This window comes from Centruroides sculpturatus, unplaced genomic scaffold (assembly GCF_000671375.1).
Source record: "Centruroides sculpturatus isolate CEXI.00-Female unplaced genomic scaffold, Cexi_2.0 scaffold595, whole genome shotgun sequence".
In the NCBI taxonomy this organism is placed as follows: domain Eukaryota; kingdom Metazoa; phylum Arthropoda; class Arachnida; order Scorpiones; family Buthidae; genus Centruroides; species Centruroides sculpturatus.
In genome coordinates this window covers 362,411-376,941 of record NW_019384912.1, presented here as the reverse complement: position 1 = coordinate 376,941, position 14,531 = coordinate 362,411, and the positions used below count along the sequence as shown (strand labels likewise).

The following is a 14,531-nucleotide window of genomic DNA, read 5'->3' as shown; positions in this document are numbered from 1 at the left end:
TTGTTTCTTCGTAATTTGTTCTAAAATTGTAATGCAATACACAATTATAGAAACATTAAAAAGTCTATAACCACATTAAATATTTAAATTAATAATTAAACCACGATATTTTACGATTCAAAATGTGTAAGTCAATAAAAGAATCCATTTTCTTGATCATTTCAACTTATTCCCGGAGCATTCATTAATCACCATTTGATAATGGAGACCGCTGTTAAAAGACAACGATTTTTCGAAATGCCAAGGGATTGGCTTGTTGATAAAATAAGAAAATGTATTGTATTTAAATTTTAAAAAAATTAATTCGATTAATTATTTAAACAAATTACTTAAATTTAAGCTAAAATTGTTTACAATGCTGACACCAGTTTAAATTGGTTAATTTTCTTTTAGAATCGTTAGTTGAGAAGTGTGGTCGTTACTCTGTTCACGCCAGTTAATTTAATTGTAATTAATTACTTGAGGAAAGTGAAATTGTTTCATTCTAAAGTGAAGCGTTTGCTTAATTTCTTTATGTAAAAATGGAAAGAACAATGAGTAATCTTACTGTCTTGCCATAAAATTTATCACTTTCTTTTGTAAAATGAGCAGTTTTCGCTACATTTATACTTAAACATAATTTATATTTTGATTTTGTGTATACGTTTACAATTTTATCGCTATTTAACGTCATCTAAATTGAATTTTAATATAAAACCTACCATTAAAATATCTATAAATTTGAATGCAACACAACATATGGGCAATCCACCAAAGGGTCCTCCTAGAAGAACTTTCTACAGGAAACTGACCCCTGTTTAAGTGAAGAAAATATGGAAACTTCACGCGACAAGCCCGTTGGTGAGTCTCGAATCCACGACCAAATCGTTCAGTGTTATCCATTCGATCAATGATGGGTGAATTTAAATGGGCGTACATAATAAATATCTTTGAATAAAAGTTACTTTTAACAAATATCGCTCTTTTATTATCCAATTTATTGTTACTTTTAATGTTTAAGGTAACAAAATACAAACTTTTTCTTGTTAAAATCCACTTCATTGTTCTTCGAGTGGAATGATCTTTAATCCAAATACAGGAACAGATTCCGAAATTTAAGCTTCACTCGCCATTACTTAGCTATATAATAATCATTTTATTGAAGAATTTTTCACTATATACTGTAAATATTTCAAAAAATATCTTACTTTCCGGTTTCCAGTTAGGGTTAAAGTGCTTCTTTAATTTTTGCCAGCATTTGTAATAATCGCAATCCAATTTTTGACACGTCTTTTCTCCCCATTGAGTTATGGCCAAACCCAGAGAACTTTCAAACATGAAAGCCTAAAATATAATGAAAAAAATGTTAAAATTCTTCAGAGAAAATACATTGCAATTTTGTTTTCAAGTACCATTGTGCCATCGGCCACTCTTTCAGGAACCAAATGGGCATTGCTACTCTTCCTGAAACACTCGTTATCGGGGCCGTGAGGAGTCATCATGCTGTGCAAAGTGGCTCCTCCTGGCAAAAATCCTGTCTCCTGAAACAATACGATCATTTGAGCACAGTACCTAGTGATGTGATACAAAAGAACCTCATAATTACTTTGGCTTCGTAGGCTCCTTGTATTAAACCCATAAATTCGCTCATGCAGTTACCTACAAGTAGAACGTATGTAAGATGTTAAACCAATTTTAAAAAGTAGAATTAGCTAACTTAAATCAGTTCTTACGATGAAAATATGGTGGTCGGAAAGTGTGTTCTGCTACAGACCATCGAGGAGGGAATATAACAAAGTCAGCAATGCCCACTCCGGGTTTAGATGAAGTGCACGTCAATACAGTAAAAATCGAGGGATCCTGTTACATTAACGTATGAGAACCAACGTCTAACAATAAAGAAATGGACAAACATAGTAACTCACTGAATGATCGAAAGAAACGGTATTAACAGTATTAAAATAGGCGAGATTGTACTTGTAAGGAGCATAATTTCCATGCCAAGCTACCACATCAAACGGAGAGTGATCCTATCAGAATTTTTATGATTTCTGTTATAAAATTTACTAAATTTTATATTATACTGAATATTGAATACCTGTTCTGCTATAAATAGCTTTCCTTGATACTTGCTGATAATGGAATAACTCTCCTCTACGTCCTCAAACCAAGCAGTAGGTGTGAGGAAATCTCTAGGATTTGCTAACCCGTTAGCACCTATTTCGAACGATAAAATATAATTAATTGTTTGAAAGGATTTAATGTTGAGTTTTGAAAAGTATACGTTACCTATAGGACCAAGATTTGGAAGAACAAAGTGATTATCGTATACTTCTAAGATGTATCCTCTGCTCTGCCCCTCTACCTTGACACTGAATCTCATACCTTGCTGTGAACAGAATAGAGTAATTTTTTGGTTTTAACATTAAAAATTATTGTGATTTTATTCTATTTTTCAAATTTTTAAGCAGTTCATTTTATAAAATTCACAGCGAGTTTGAAATCCTTTACATGATTTGATTGGTTAAAAATAAGATTGTCTGAACGGGGATTGGTCGAGGAATTTAAAAACAGTAATTTTCAATCGTTTTTAAATTCTTCGACCAATTACTGTTCAGACCTCTACTTCTTTAATAAAAGCCAAAATTACCACTAATTAAATCTTACTTTTAAATACCTTTTGTTATAAAGCTGCCAAAATTTCATGTTGGAAAGAATGGAAACAAAACTAATTTTCTTTTTAATTTTTCTCTAGAGCTATATGCAATTACATTCACTTTATATATCATACATCTACACATAGACTTAAGAATTGATAAACGATCACTGTACTTGTCATACCTGGATGACACAGATCTCATTTGGCTTCACCAGCATCCTGCCAAATTCGGTGGTGATAAACAAATTGCCTTTCTGAGGAACTGAAAAGATCATAAAAATTAACTTTTAAATTTTTACTATAAGATAAATTTTTCAAACGTACACGTAAGCCCAAAAATCAATTAACCGAAATATATTTTTAAACGAGAGGCATCTCCCCTTGGCAGATCGCCATATTTCACCAAACCAAACAATCAATCTTAACGATAACTTTTTATTTTTCAGTTATATAGGTTTACAGTACATTCAGAATACAATTATTTCATGATGCCCAACTTTAGGGATATTTCATACTCCATTTTACATTTGAAATAATGTATATCACACGTCTATTTTTTGGAAATTTGATAGGTTGGTGGATAGGAAGTTATTTTTCTACTGTTTTTCTTTACATGAGCAGCTATCGATCACACAATAAGATGTCTTCTCCTTCATTCCATCTAAACACTCTGCTTCAATTTTTCCTTCAAAAAGTATGATACACCATTTCTTAAAAGAGAATTTGAGGAAAACCAGAAAGAGGCAATTAAAAAGTAATTAATTTATTATAACAATTTATTCATTGTACGATATGGCATAGATATGGTAGAGCTCTAGACGTTATGGCCCATCAGTGGCCGAGTGAATGAAAACCACAGAGCACTGGTAGTAGGTAGTGGGTTCGCTTTTGGCCAACGTGGAGTTTTTCGGGTTTACTTCACGTTTGTAACACCTAAATAGGGGGCCAGTTTTCCATAAAAGACTTCCCGGGAGGCATTCCTCCTTAGCAGATCTCCCCATTCCGTTCTTCAACACCCAACAACTCCCTTATAGGCATTTCCAAACCTACGATGGGTATGAACAAAGGCCCTCTTAGTGCCTGTAGATTGGCAATAGTATAGAAGATGGATATTATCACAATTTAAAATAGTTTTGCTAATTTCAAACCAATTATAAAAGATATGGAACATTCTTGGCTAATTGCCAATGGATTACTTATCTTATTTGGGCTAATTATACGAGATTATTTTGTTAAAATATAAAAAAAAATGAAAATAATTTAATTAAACTAATTTACCTATTAAAAAGTCACCATCAGCGTTATAGAAACACCTAAAACAAAAGTGAAAAATTAATTTAAACAATTGAAATCTTTTAACATTTACCACGAAACACTTAAACGACACTCATACTTGTTTTTCATAGAGGCATTACAGCAGTAAATATGTATCGCACAACCGTGTCTACTCTTCGCTTCGCCAGCCCCACAGAGAGTATTTAGACCCTAAATAATTAGAATGATACATAAATAAATATCCAGACACTTTAAAAGTTTAATTACAACAGAAGTTTAAATCATTTGGATTACTTAAAACTCAAAATTTTATTGTTAACAAATCTTAATCGCTAATGACTCATTCAATTCATTAGTTAAGAATTATTTATTTGTTTATTTATTGTTAAAGAGGATTTCTGAATTCCTTAGATAAATCCTTAGTTTAATTAAGACACTCGATCATTTACATTTTCGATATAATTCTGTTTAAGTACAGCGAAGAGATGACAATTTTCCAATAATTAATTGAGTATAATGTACTTAAGTAGACAGTTTTAATTGGAATTATTGAAAAAAAATTTAAAATACAGTTAAAATTCATTAAGTACTGATTATATAAATATATATTTAACCCAAGTTACTTATTTTTAAACCTGATTTAAAAGATATCTGTATAATCAAGAGGAAAATATGATTAAAGATGGGGCTAGATTGGGGCTAACATACGATGAAGTTGCATGGGACAATGGACAAATATCATTCGTAATTACATTTATAAACTATCAAATTAAAGTAAATAAGAAGAATTTCTGTTCACCTACCTGCACAAAGTCCACTTTCTCGTGTTTAGAATTGGGAATATCGAATGGCAACCATCTCATCTGTTAAAAGGTATATAAAATGTACTACGTTTTATAAGATAAGATATTTCTAAATATATAATTTAATCAAAATACCTGATTAGGATTAGGATCATTTTTACTCCATTCGTATGTCAAGTTTCCGTTGTCGAGTTTCTTAAAAGGATTGTGGAGGACCGAAGGTCTGATCCTGTACAGCCAACTAGGGGTACCAAGAAAATTATTTATGTTATAATAATTATTATTTTTGCCATAGATCAAACCCGAAGATAAATTAAATAATTAGAATGGCAATTTTGGTCAGCATCATCTTTCCTATTACAACACAGTTGGATCCCGTCAGTGGTCGGATGGATGAAACCACGGAACAGTGGTAGTCGGTCGTGGGTTCTCACCCGGTCACATGGAGTTTTCCGGATTTTCTTCACCTTTGTATTACCCAAACAGGGGCCAGTTTTCCGTAGAAAGTCATTCCGCAGTCAGCCCGCTCGGCGTGTCGCGTTGGCATATACAAATCAACCAAACCAATCCGGATCCAAAACTCTTTAGAAGGGTGCAGAAAGGAAACAACATGCTTTAATAATTTTTTATAGGCTCTACTCGGGAAAATCCTCAGGAGAGGAGTGCAGTTGCGCCCTGAGCACCCCTTGTCTTCCCACGATCTTCCTTCATGGACCATCTTCCACAGTCTCCTATTCTGTCTTCTTTAATCTAATCTCTCCATCTTTTTCGGTGTTATCTTCAGTTTTTGTACTGGTCATCTAGTAGATGCTACTTGTAAATGGTCTTCAGTATATGGTTGATTAACGGGTTCAATCCTTAATGGGTTGGTGAGGGATGGTGACTCATACCGTTAGTAATAAACTTTGGAGAGTGAAGAGATATTTTATATATTGTATATAATCAAAAACATCCCCTAAATGATGGTATATAATATTCAACTGAGCAAACAAGCTGTAGATTTACAGAATTATAAACACCACCAACAGAAATTACGTGTGGGATTCGATTTACACAACAGAAAACACACGAAAGGATCGAAGTCACTTCACGTTAGGCGATTTAGCGTTACTTATAATGAGTGAAGACAAACTGACGCACTTCTTAATCGAATTTCCAATTTATTTTGCTTAGATATGCATAACAAATGAACGTTCCTCCCTGCACGAATCCATACAAGGAAAGTGAAGATAAAAGTAAGAAAACTGACTTAATTTATAAACAGGCACGTGAATAATGTTAATTATTCATAAGATAATTGTCCGTTGTATACATTTAATCCAACGTAAATGCCCGGTACGAGGCATTAATGCCCAAAATGTTCGCTTGTTTAGATGGATGCAACCAAGCGCGTAGTTAGCATAATTAAGTTATATGCTTAGTTAAGCGTTAGTAAAGTGGCAATTTTGGAACTTATTTAAGGTTTTCCTAGCGTTTTTTTATGCAAATTTAAGACAGAGAATGCTTAATCACCATTTTAATTACGAATCCATTCATCATTACTTATTATCTTCATGCGATCTGCATTCTTTTCATTTCCATCCTCTTGGAAATTATCTCTTCGTTCGACCTTATCATAAAGCTTTTTATCGTGCAGTCAATAATATATATATATTTTTAAAAATTAATTTTTCAAACGTTCTTTAATTTTTAATTTATCTTAAAAAATCTTTAAAATGTAAAGACAAATTGCAAAATTCCCGTAAGATCCTCATAATTGTAACCTGTAGAATCAGTATCATATAAGCTGGTGAGTACTTATAAATTTTTTGATTTTTCTAAAAAATACACTTGAAAAATTACGTAGTTTTTGGTAATTTCGAGGAAATGACACTTATTTTTAAATTTATAACCCAAAATTTACACGAATAATTTCAAAATCACGTTATAAATTCGAACTTTCTTACTACTTGGTAGGAGGATTTTCAACACTGCTGCTCATTTTAGAGCAGTTTTAGGATTAAAAACGATTAAATTTTAGCGTAATTATGTTCAAGAACTTAATTAATTTCTAATTTTTTAACGAGATAAAGTAATAAAATGTGTACAAACCTTCGAAAATTGTGTTCTCTGGGTGCTGTAAATGCGGTTCCGGAAAGCTGCTCCGCATACAAGCCGTAAGGACATACTTGCGGACTGTTCTGTTTAAAGAAAAAAAATCAATTACAAATGGGTTTATTATATATTTAAATGATTAAAAAACAGAATTTTTCTATCCTAGAAGATGTATTTATCTTATAAACAGTGCTAAATGGGGGTTCTTTTTAGAGAATTCCTCTCAAAGGAACGAAGTATAAACATAAGTTTCATGCCATAAGCTTGGAATGGTGACAGTTTTTCGTTTAAATTCTTTGTTGTTTTAGTTTAATGAGAATTTCAAATTTAATTTTCGACCTGGAACCAAGTTTGAATACGAATTGGGAAGATTTTTTCCCTTGTAACTCGCTTGTTGATGCATTCGGATAAAGGTGGAGTCTGCCATTTGAATACAAAAACCACTCATTTTCTTACGAACCGAGCAGTAAATTCACGATGTGAATCAAAAATAAACAGTAAAATACAGTACCAAGATCGAATTTAATCAATTAAATTATAAAATTTCCCGAAAAAATATGCTGGAAAAAGTAAGAAATCGCTCAGCATCTCCCGCGAAGAGATACGGACGAAAAGACTTACATAAAAATTAATTAGAAAAATAAAAAAAACTACTAAATTTATTGATTTTCCGTGAAGTTTTTCCAGATTTCAGATTAATATTTATTAATTTAACATCATTATTTATTCCAAAATTCTTATCGTGTGAGATCAATAACCTAAATTAATCCGCTTATTTGGCAGGAAGCGACTGAATCTTTAACGCGACGTGGAGCGTGGAGCGTGGATCAAAGGTTCCCTTCCAAATTAACTGGATTCAAACTGTCAAAAGATGATCTCATAGTGACGTAAGAGATTAGATCATTTCCGATTTCTTTAAATAATCGATATTTCGATTATTTAAACTAATCGATCTTCTCGTCTCCTCATCGAGGTCACTCTCAATTCATATGTTCGTACTGTACAATTTAGAGCTCTAAACGTTTATATAATTAAATATAATTAATTAAAAGATGAGTATTTATAAAACTACAGCATTATTATTCTTTTATGAAGTATAATTAATATATATTCTTCGATATTTATTTATATATATAAAGGGTATAATGATGAATCCTGATGTTCCCCCGCCATCACTTTAATTTCTAGTAGTGATTAAGTTCATTTATGTAACTTTGAGTAATTTTTTCCGCTAAAATTATTTATTTTCGATTAATTTTGTGACTATTCCGGCATAATTAATTGAGTAATTCCCGAGAGATGAATGTCATTCAACTTAGAGATTCGGAAAAGTACCTTCTACTGCACGAGATTATTACTAATTTACTAATGACCTTTGACCTGCTCATTAATGAAACTCCTCTGTATACGAGTGGAACCATTTTTTAACAGGTTTTAATTATATTTTACGGGATTACATATAGAAAAATCCATCTCGTAACACCGCGGATAGGAGAATATTTAAGAAGAGAAGGATGCTTCAAGAATAAGAAGATGGCATTTTTCTTAATTTTTCAGCACCGTTTTCAGTCCTGTAAAACAGAAAATTATTCATATTTTTTTAAAGATTTAGCTACAATTAACCGTATTATACCACGAACAATGTGCGGTAGCGGGTCCAGAAATCTCTAGGGAGGTTCGCAGAAAGGAAAGGAATACGTCTCATAAAATTCTTTTCTACCGAATTACCTGGCTTTACTCGGGAAAAATCTCCAAAAGGGGGGTAAAGCGCCCCCAGATCCGCTGCTAAATCTCCCCAAATCCGCATCCGATCCCCCCTAACTTTGCCCCTGATAACATGCGAGCCGTATAAAGGGAATTTGTAGTTTCTTACAGTTGAAACTTCGTAAAAAATCTATATTTAGAAACGAAAATAAAGTAGAAACATTCTTAAGAAAGTCGAAAGATATTAAATTATTTACAAGGATGTTATTACTTTCGTTTTCTGATCCGATTTGCTGCATTGAAAACACTTAAAGTTCCTCATCCTCTCTTGTTAAAATTGTACTGTACTTCCAGTTATCCCACATACCATTCATCTGGTATGTGGGCTTTTCCAATGGTGTTTACTGTGTAAAAAAAAAAAAAAACGTTTTATGAGTGAAAAGAAATCGAAAATTCTACACAGAAATCAATTCTAGTCCAGTTATTTCTATACTTTCAAATTCGTCCATTGATACTATATAAAAGTAGGCATTTTACGACAAAAACTAGCCTTTTTGATAGATTATTTTACTCGAAATACTTTATAAATTACTAAACGAAACAATTTATAAAGGAAAATTATCAGTTAAAAGAGTTGAAAGCTAAGAAAATGGCCAGATGTTCAAGGTCGAATGTCGCGATATAACGAATGTGTTTACATGAAAGAGCGGTTCCATAAATCAAGATGGAGGAAGATTAAGTCGATTATTTTTATATATTTTTAGTTTATTTTACGTTATTATGTAAACAAAATAGAATAAATTATTTCGTGTAATTGTTTTTCAGTTTATATCATGTTGTATCTAACGCTAAACGGAGAGATGAATGAGATAAAGGTTACAGTTTGTATCATATTCTGTCTAACGTTAAACAGAGAGAAGGAGAGAAAACGTTCTCTAACTTATCCTTTAGTTTATAAGCGTTAAAAACGACAAATAAAGAACACAGACTATATATAAATGAAAGAAAAACGAGGTTAGTGTTTAAAGAAGAAAGAAATTTTAATGTTGTGATAGAAGAAAGATCGCTTAGAAGATAAAATATAACGAGATCAAAGTAGACGTTTGACAATCTTTTAGCCTTTATCACACGAAACCGCATCTGCAACAAAGCGGAAGATGTGGAGCAACCGAGTTCGATCCGATAACACACCGCAGATGCGTCACACTAGAGAGTTACGACTCATCAAAATCGAATTAAACATTAACAATTAAAGTGTATAATTTACGAACCAATAAGAATCGATAAACTTAAAATGCTATTAACCATTTCCTCTATCGGCTTGGTCCCCCATTTGTCGATTACCGCCCTTAAATAGAATTATCTTCTACCCTCATCTTTCCAGGACCCGGCGGTGATGTCACGATCACGAGGGAAGAACGAGAGAAGAGGAGCAAATCCCACGTGACCAGGGCGAGAGGTCGAAGTGCCCTCAGCATCGACGGATTGGCATTACCCCCGAAACTGGGGGTCACAATCGATACTAATCTCTTAAAGTATTTGTTTTCCGTGCCTCCCCGTTATTTGTAGTAGCCACCAACGATAAGCAAATGCTGTGTAGTGTCTGCGGATCGAAACTTTAGTCACCCTCCAGACGTACGAAACAAAATGTCTGGGGGGTGGTTATCTCCTGTTCGATAACAGACGATAATCCCATTTCCGTTTCCGCAGTTTATTATTTGGTATTGGCCCTCCAGTTATCCAAAAAGAAAAAAAATTGGAAAAACTTCCTGGCTGCGAGGGAGCGATCGCTAGAAGCAGTGTTTATCTCTCTCAACTGATAACACTCGCTATCTTCATCTAAATGTTTCGTCTACGTGTAAACAGCGATATATAATCGCCTTTTACGAAAACAGATAACGTTAATAACCGGAACTGACGAATTGTAGAAGGTAAAACCAATCTCTAATATTGTTTACACTTAGAAGAATAATGGAAAGTGCTTCTTTGTAGTTAGATGCCTCGTGTGTTTAGTTTAAAGTCTTCTTGTTTTTTATGCATTGTATAGATGTAATTCGACTATTTCTACTGGCTACGACGATATAATTTAAATATTGATGCGTTGCTTGTCCTACTTGCACAAATATCCTTACTTTCGATAGCCGTAGACTCTTCTTTTTCTGTTCTATGAATTGCGAATTTCTTTTGTTTGCCCTTCTGTAGGCGTTACGTTTTTTTTGTATATAAATGACTCTTTAAAACAGCCTTATTCCTACTTATAACGCTTTAAAACACTCTTCTTCCCACTTATAACGCTGTAAAACTCTTCTGTCTGGATACGAAGCTGCAAAACTCTTCCGTCTGACTATAACGCTCTAAAAGGATCCTCGTTCTATCCAGACATCCCTTATTCTTCCTATAAACTTGTATTGTTCGATCGAATTTCGAGAGTGAACTCTAAAGTAGACTTATTGCCCCTATATTTAATCAGTAGCAGTTCTATAATCGGATCACATTCTCTCCCTTACGACAAGGAATTAATTTACCAGACATTTTCTAACTTAAAACAGCAGCCTTAATTTATTAATTACTTAAAGATTAATATATTTTATAGTTCCTAGTCAACCTGTTAATTTGAGAGCTACATCTACATCATCTACTACTGTGCACTTAACGTGGATGCGTCCATCTCATACTGGAGAAAGTATTACTGGATATGAACTATACTGGAATGATACATTTACTCAACAAGAATATCATTTAAGCATTCCTGATGTAGAAACATATACTCTTGGTGAACTTTATCCTGATACCGTATATTATGTTTGGATTGCAGCAAAATCTAGATTAGGAGAAGGAGCTGCAACTCCACCCATTCCTGTGAAAACAGAACAATACAGTAAGTTTAATAAATATTTAATAACTTTAATTACATACATTGGAAAAAATGCAAATTTCAAAAAATTTAGAAACAATTACGAAATCAAAAATATTGATATCAAGATTATTTCAATATAGGTTTTCATATATAAAAATCTATATTGAAATACTTATTAAACATCAAGATTCAAAGAAAACTGATTCAACGTACTGAAGTTTATGGTTGCCTGATATTGTTCCCGCATGTTGACCTGTAGCAAGATTTAATATTATTATTTCAATTAAATTATTTTAAATTGTANTTTACCAGACATTTTCTAACTTAAAACAGCAGCCTTAATTTATTAATTACTTAAAGATTAATTAATTAAATACATAAATACCAGAATTAATTATAGTAGTGTTCAATTAATATAATTGTTTTTACTGAAATTTGCCATTAGTATGAAAGATTAAATGACTGCTTACAGGGATCAGAGACATGTATCGGTTGATACGTAAGAGGGTCGTCTAGGCCGAATTGCGAGCCCCTCGGCCAGTGAGTGGGCCAAGTAAACTAGGGCCTATCAGTGAGTAAGTGAGGTCAGATGAGTGGTGACCTTACAGTGAGTGAGTCAAGGTAAGTGAGAGCCTTTCAGTGAGTGAGCGAGTTCAGGCCAATGAAGATCTCTTAGTGAGTGAGACCAGGTAAATGAGGGCCTTTCAGTGAGTGCGTGAGGCCTTGTGAGTGAGCGGGTGAGGGTCTTTCAACGAGAGGACTTGTAGACTCACCTTGTAGTTACATCTTATTGAAGTTCTCATTGTATTGAGGAACATATAGAGTCTAGTAACAGTTATAACTCTCAAATATCGCATAGTTATAACTCTATTTTCATAGCTTTAAATTAGTAAAGATGCGTTTATTTTGGTTCCTTATTTTATTATTTAGCATAATTTTAAGAGATTTGCCTCTAGAGATCGATACACAACGCTTAAGTTATCGATAAAACGTGCTTCAGGAACTACTTTGAGCATAAATTATACCCGTTTTTCCTGTAGGAAAACCATGGAAAATTTAAAATAAACACATCTTAACACATTAAAAAGATTTCCCAATTTAATTTCAAGAAATTTACGGTAAATATCATTAAAATATTTACAAAAATTACCTGTCCTTTAGGCAATGAACCCGGGCAACGAGGATCTTCGGATGAAAAATGGCTACCGAATCCCGATTGATACTGAAACGAAAAACGAATTAAACGGATTTTTTATGTTTTTTAACAAAAGAAGATTTCACAAAAACAATTTTTTAAATCCTGTTTTGCTTCGAAACAAAATGGCGGCCGTTTAAATGACTGCGCCACGCGAAGCTAAGCGACGTCGCGTCGCTTCGTTTCGCGCCGCCAAATCGATCGTAACGAGTCGCCTTGTTTTAAGTTTAACGAAATATCAGACAAATCTATATTTTACATAAAAATTCATAAATAATTATAAATTAAACATAAAAATATTCTTGTTACATTTGATTTAAATCAACGGCGCGTCGATCCGTACGGAGATAACGTCGTTTACGAAAATACTCGTTGTAGAAGAATATTTATAACGAAATTTAGTTCAAATAAACTTAAAAAATTTATTTTTAATTGTTATTTCAATTTAAAATAAACTCGCCACATGTTATTATTACGATAATTCTTTAAAAAATTGCGTTAGTTTAGTGTAAGCGCTTCGATCGTGACGCGTCGCGCCGCGGTAACGCGTGCTGCGCAATTAACTTGAATGAACGAATTTCGAGGTGTTTATTCGCTTTAATTAAAGGAAATTCGAACGCGTTTTAAACTTTACGCTTTTATCTACAATTCTCTTTACTCTTTGTTCGTGAAACAAAGTTAAACTCTCGTCGAAAGGTCACATTTACCTGACCTTTTAACTATAAAAGGTTACACACGACTCCGCTCTATTTTCTTAACTTAATCTGATAAAATTTATTACTAGTATACGCTGGCATTTTAAGGTATAGTTAGCCTAAATTTTCGTTTAGGACCTCGCGCTTTTAAGACCTCATACAAGCGCACGGACTCAAAGACTTCACATTATAAAAACACAAGTTTACATAATATAAAACCTCCGAGAGTCCGTTTATAAGGGCCTAGCTACTCGAGGGCCTGGCATAACCTAACACAATCATGGCTATGATTAAATTTAATATAAAACTTAATTAAATTCTCGTAAATTTCATTAATTCAACGCAAAGTTTGGTAAAAAAACAAAAACTGCCAATTTTATTGCAGTTTCCTTACTTCTAAGAACGAATTTCCTATTCTTCTCGTATGAAAAATGCAAGATCATTTTAATTAATATCTTTCGAAATCTCCGATCTGGTTTGCTGTATTGTTAGATCCTACTTACCTCTAACTTTTCTTCCATTTTACTGAACTTCGTAGTAACGAATGTACTCTTATATCGTATTATTTGACCTTTAACCCGAGCGAGAAAAACATTCTACGAACCTTTGATCATTCAAAAACAAACCGGATTTTCTTTGCTGACGTCATTCCGGTAGTTACTGGTACTAGAAAGCCACCAAGCGTAATAATTTACGTAAGAAAAAAAAAAAAAAGAAAAATCACCGAGTACGTTGCGAAATCGACAATAAATTTGAAAATTTAAAAAAATTCAAAATTCATAATAACGTTCAAAAAAAAATGTCACTTTCTAACCGACGATTTTTATGACGTTTCTCGCGAGATTTTAACGTTTAAAACGGCGTTTAATTGATTATTACGTTCGAAAATTTGAAAAGAAAGTGGGGTCGAAGGTTATCGAGATCGTTCTGCTTTAAGAGAATCGATATCTGAACGTTTGCTTAAGGCACATCGTCTACACAAACCGAATCGATGTACGGACAAAATCTACAATTTCAAGCACTTTACGAACGTAACGTAAGACGTTACGACAACAGAAAGAAAGGGAGTAACCCAAAAAAATAACATAATTATGTATCATAACGTTCGAAAGGTATCCGCCATTGGTGGAAGAGCAGTAAGTGACCGGCCTTCCTACCATTGGATATGTAACACGTTCTCCTAAATGAAACGTGAAATCTCTCAGGATTAGCGTAACTCAATGGAAAGAACGTAACAGGAAATTAAATTAGCATCTTTCCTACATTTAAA

The 14,531-nt window shown here is 33.1% G+C and overlaps 1 protein-coding gene across 1 annotated transcript; it reads right to left on the bottom strand.

The window, feature by feature from the left end:
* Positions 1 to 953: 953 nt before the first annotated feature.
* LOC111631676 (homogentisate 1,2-dioxygenase-like) lies at positions 954 to 13,911 on the bottom strand. The gene is made up of 16 exons (XM_023375975.1): positions 13,765 to 13,911; positions 12,522 to 12,593; positions 6,808 to 6,896; positions 4,852 to 4,957; positions 4,717 to 4,776; positions 4,032 to 4,123; positions 3,917 to 3,951; positions 2,821 to 2,900; positions 2,269 to 2,368; positions 2,078 to 2,196; positions 1,905 to 2,009; positions 1,713 to 1,839; positions 1,586 to 1,638; positions 1,392 to 1,520; positions 1,188 to 1,323; positions 954 to 1,119 (listed from the first exon to the last, which is right to left on the bottom strand). The coding sequence occupies exons 1-16, from the start codon at positions 13,780 to 13,782 to the stop codon at positions 1,112 to 1,114; spliced, it is 1,329 nt and encodes a 442-aa protein (XP_023231743.1). The 5' UTR covers positions 13,783 to 13,911; the 3' UTR covers positions 954 to 1,111.
* Positions 13,912 to 14,531: the final 620 nt, after the last annotated feature.

Bases quoted from the DNA above. Each gene is read 5' to 3' on its own strand.
- LOC111631676 (XM_023375975.1), bottom strand. The intron at 4,958-6,807 runs GTTTGTACACAT...TGGTACCCCTAG, and splicing joins AGAGAACACAATTTTCGAAG to TTGGCTGTACAGGATCAGAC. The intron at 2,197-2,268 runs GTAACGTATACT...CGTTCGAAATAG, and splicing joins TCCAAATCTTGGTCCTATAG to GTGCTAACGGGTTAGCAAAT.